The sequence below is a fragment of the Mus caroli genome, chromosome 6, assembly GCF_900094665.2.
Source record: "Mus caroli chromosome 6, CAROLI_EIJ_v1.1, whole genome shotgun sequence".
NCBI classification, from domain to species: domain Eukaryota; kingdom Metazoa; phylum Chordata; class Mammalia; order Rodentia; family Muridae; genus Mus; species Mus caroli.
This window is the reverse complement of record NC_034575.1, coordinates 111584909-111589083: the sequence shown is the minus strand read 5'-3', so window position 1 is coordinate 111589083 and position 4175 is coordinate 111584909. Positions and strand designations below refer to the sequence as shown.

At 41.5% G+C, this 4175-nt stretch overlaps 1 protein-coding gene across 1 annotated transcript; it reads right to left on the bottom strand.

Annotated features, from left to right (window-relative positions):
• Positions 1-2431: 2431 nt before the first annotated feature.
• Positions 2432-3414, bottom strand: LOC110296779 (olfactory receptor 13A1). The gene is given in 2 exon segments (XM_021165550.1): positions 2432-3375; positions 3378-3414. Coding segments are annotated over 2 exon segments (981 nt in total).
• Between the last annotated feature and the right edge of the window lie 761 nt (positions 3415-4175).

Here is a 4175-nt window from a genome sequence, read left to right as displayed (position 1 = left end):
ATGATGAGCTTAATCAGTGACAAAAGACAAAGAAACAGGTAGAATGGAAATTCTGTCCTTTCTTCTCTATGGCTCCTGCCTGTGGAAAGTTGTCATTGGTTCCTACAAAATGATTCACAAAAGAATAAAGTCTTGGCTATTAGGGATATTGAAGAAAAAGACACATATGTCCTTGTAACACAAGGGAAAAAGATAAAAGCATCCCAGCAGACAGAAAAAGGTTTAAGCAACAAGATAAAGTGGAGACCAAAATAGGTTCAACTGCAAAGAGAGAGAAAGCATGGTCTGAATATAATGGACCTGTTTTAAGTTTGCAGAACTGGATAAACATGTCCAGACTGAAAGAGGAGGAGGATGGGCTCTGGGAAGGACTGAGACTAAGAGGAGGCTGAGAATCTGTCTCTCCAGGGAACCCTCCCCTTTGGCATCTCTTGGAAATAGATGGTGGCATTCAGCACCCTGAAAATTATTGAGATGCCCAAGACTGAACTGTGGCTTCAGAAACCACTAGGATAAGAAAAGGACTCTCATCTACGTACCCCATTGCCCCTGTCCACTGAATCATTTCAGAGAGTTCACTGTGGTCCCATACAACCTAACCCCATTAGCCCAGGCAGCCATCAATATTCAATTGGAACCAGGAAGTATAATATGCAGTTTTTCACAACTACTCTGGTCCTCAGTGGACACTCACTAAGAATGGTGTTTACTTACACAAAACACTTGATATTTTTTGTCAGTTGTTTCACTCAAGCCCAGGTTGATCTTTGTCTTTTTTATGCTTAGAAGGAGAGTTCAAATTGACTCCCTGCTTCTGCCAAGCATAATCAAGGTCATGTCACATTTTCACTTCCTCTCTGGCCTTGGATGACAACATTGCTTGGCACTTGAGATGCAGCACCACCTTTGTGTCTGTGTTTGTAGTGTTAAATACCTGCTTAATTGGGGTATGTGTTTCCTAAGTGTGTGTGTGTGTGTGTGTGTGTGTGTGTGTGTGTGTGTATCAGATACCTGCTTTTTCAAATTTCTGTTAATGCTCATTTAAACTCTCAATATTTACAATAGATTTCCTTTAAAATTTATTGTAAATAAAGAGATTAGAAAATTAGTAGAGATTAAGATGAAAAAACAGTAAATACTCCCCGTGGCATGCTGAAAATATATTAGTATCATATTGAATCATCAGAAGTTGTGACATTGAAAGCATCAAAATGTTATCAGGGTATCATCATTCCATCATGGAGATTTGACTTAGCCCATAAGACTCGGCATATAAAGGCCATAGTCATCTAATTCTCAAATTCTCAAATTTCAGGTCCAAAATCAAATTGCTTCCAATGAAGGATAATAAAAATATGGCCAAAGACTCAAAGACAGCTCAGCCTTCCTAAATCAAATACCAATTTCTATTTTTAGCTTCCATCTGATCTAACAAGAATATGTGGTTTTATTTATTTCCAAAGATACAGCTAAATAGTCACACTTTTTCCTGTCATCATGACCAAAAGAATGGACTTTGCCACAAGGGTTTCTAACACAAGGAACAGACTCAAGATCTCTCTGCATTGATACAGACTTGTCCAGCTTTATTCAGAAACAACAGAAGGATAGTGTTGCCTTCTTACCATGGTTCTGTTACAGTTAACTCCTATCACTGTCCCCATTACAGGACAAATGAAGTGGCTCAGACCCTCAGAATTCAAAAGCCAACTCAAGAGGTGAGAAACCCTGGATATTTATCTAGGTACATAAGCCACATATCATGTGATAAAGATGGAGTTTTTTACAGGTATGGCCAAGAGGTGGACCTAAAATTTTGAGTCTGATGTTAGTGGGAGGAAAAAGGGAAAGCAGAAACAATAGTTCACATTAACATCAAAAATTACTTTGGAAGCTTAAAAGGCTCCAGAGGGAAGACTTGGAGCAAAATAGAAGTGGGTTTCTTGGGGACCAGAGTCACCTGAAGCAATTCTCAGGTCAAGCAATCCTGAAAATGCTGTGGGGCCCCCACACATATCTCTTATGTCTGTCAAAGGCTCGCACAAATTCTAAGTGATATTTCCACGTGGATGCTGTATATTCAAAGAAAAGAAAGACATTTTCATACAGCTGTAAGACGAAAGCTCCTGGGGCACTTTTGTCCTCGTGGAGAGTTTTTGTTTCTCTGACAATAAAGTACTATATCATGCTGCAATCAGGCTGAGATCCCATTTCTCAGTCTCAGAGTTGTGTGAGCTCACATGCAACCACACACTTCCATTAGTCAGTGACTGGTCACCAGAACTCTGAGGTCATCTACAAAACCATTGCACTGGGTAGAAAAGATTAGCTTATTTATCTTCAGCACACAGACAAGCCTTTCATATGCTCATGGGATTGCCAATCCTTAATGAAACTACAAGCCCAAGAGAAGAGCTTTGTGAATCACATTTTAATTTCTGAGGAAAGGAAAAAATTTCCTGAGAGCTGCTTTGACTTCCTTGTTTCTCAAAGTATAGATCAGAGGGTTGAGCGTAGGGCTCAACATGGTATACAGCACACCAGCCAATTTGCTCTTCTCTGCATTATAGCTGGAGACAGGGCTTATGTAGGCATAGAAGACAGCGGTATAATACATGCACACCACAATGAGGTGGGAAGAGCAGGTTGAGAAGGCTTTCTGCTTCCCTTCTGATGTTCGCATCTTCAGGATGCTGGAAATAATGAAGCCGTATGACACAATGGTCATCAGGAAGTTCAATATGCCATAAAAGGCATCAGCCAAGACAATCATGACACTGTTCACGTAGGTGGAACTGCAGGAGAGAAGCAGCAGAGGAGGCACCTCACAGAAGAAATGTGTAATGACATTGGGCCCACAGAAGCTCAAGCGCGTCATCAGTCCTGTGTGAATGGCTGTGTTGAAAGCGCAGAGTGCCCACACTCCAGCAGCCAACATGCTACAGAAGGCTTTGCTCATCATGGTGCTGTAATGCAGAGGGTGGCAGATGGCTGCATAACGGTCGTAGGCCATGACAGTGAGGAGGAGCAACTCTGAGGAAGCAGACCACGTAAGGAAATAGAGCTGGGCCATGCAGCCACCGTAGGAGATGGGGTTCCTCTTTGACACCAGACCCCTCAGGGCCTTGGGCATGATGGAGGAGGTACAGATGATGTCCATAGTAGCCAAATTAAACAAGAAAAAATACATGGGGGTGTGGAGCCCAGGGTTGCAGGTGATAGCCAAGAGGATAAGGACATTACCTGTGAGGGCCACACAGTAAAGGGAGAGGAAACAGAAAAATAAGGGCAGCTGGTACTGCGGGTGCTCAGAGAAGCCCTGAAGGATGAACTCTGTTACCAGTGTCTGGTTTCTCATCATCCTTGACTGAGGATATCAGAGACTACAAGATGATTATGGAACCGCATTTTCATAAGCTTTCAGGGCTAAAAAAAAAAAAGAGAGAGAGAGAGAAGAAGAAGAAGTGACAGGCTTCTTAAGAAAGGTGGGTGCCACGTTTCCTTCTCTGACAACATGGCGTGAAGGAGTGATACCATACAGCTTTATTGGGCTACACTAATACAAACACTCCACTGCTACATGAAGAATGCAAGCACTCAGTTCATAAAAAATAAGTGCCAGTCACCAATTATGCTCATTAATTCTCAGCCAATCTCAAAGAAATGCAAACTAAATTAAAGATCTACTCTGTCATCCATGACTTGATCAACCTAGGATGTTGATTGATTTCGTGTTCATAAGGAAGAGGGAGCTTGAGGGATAATGTCCGAAGTTGTTCCCTGGCCTCCAGATACATTTGGACACAGGCACATGGGTATCTGCACACACAAATGCACCAGAACACATGAACACACATACACACACACACAACACACACACACACACACGTAACTTTTCCATTTGAACAATATTTCATTTCTGGACATTTTTCTTGGGCAAGTAACATTTAAAAATATTTTCTCAGAGCAAAATAATTTAGCACTGGAAATTACAGAGCTACCTGTTCTCTTTACAATGAATTTTTCATTATATATCAGTGTAGTAAATGTACCACATTTTCTGTATCCATTCCTCTGATGAGGGACATCTGGGTTCTTTCCAGCTTCTGGCTATTATAAATAAGGCTGCTATGAACATAGTGGAACATGTGTCCTTATTACCAGTTGGAACATCT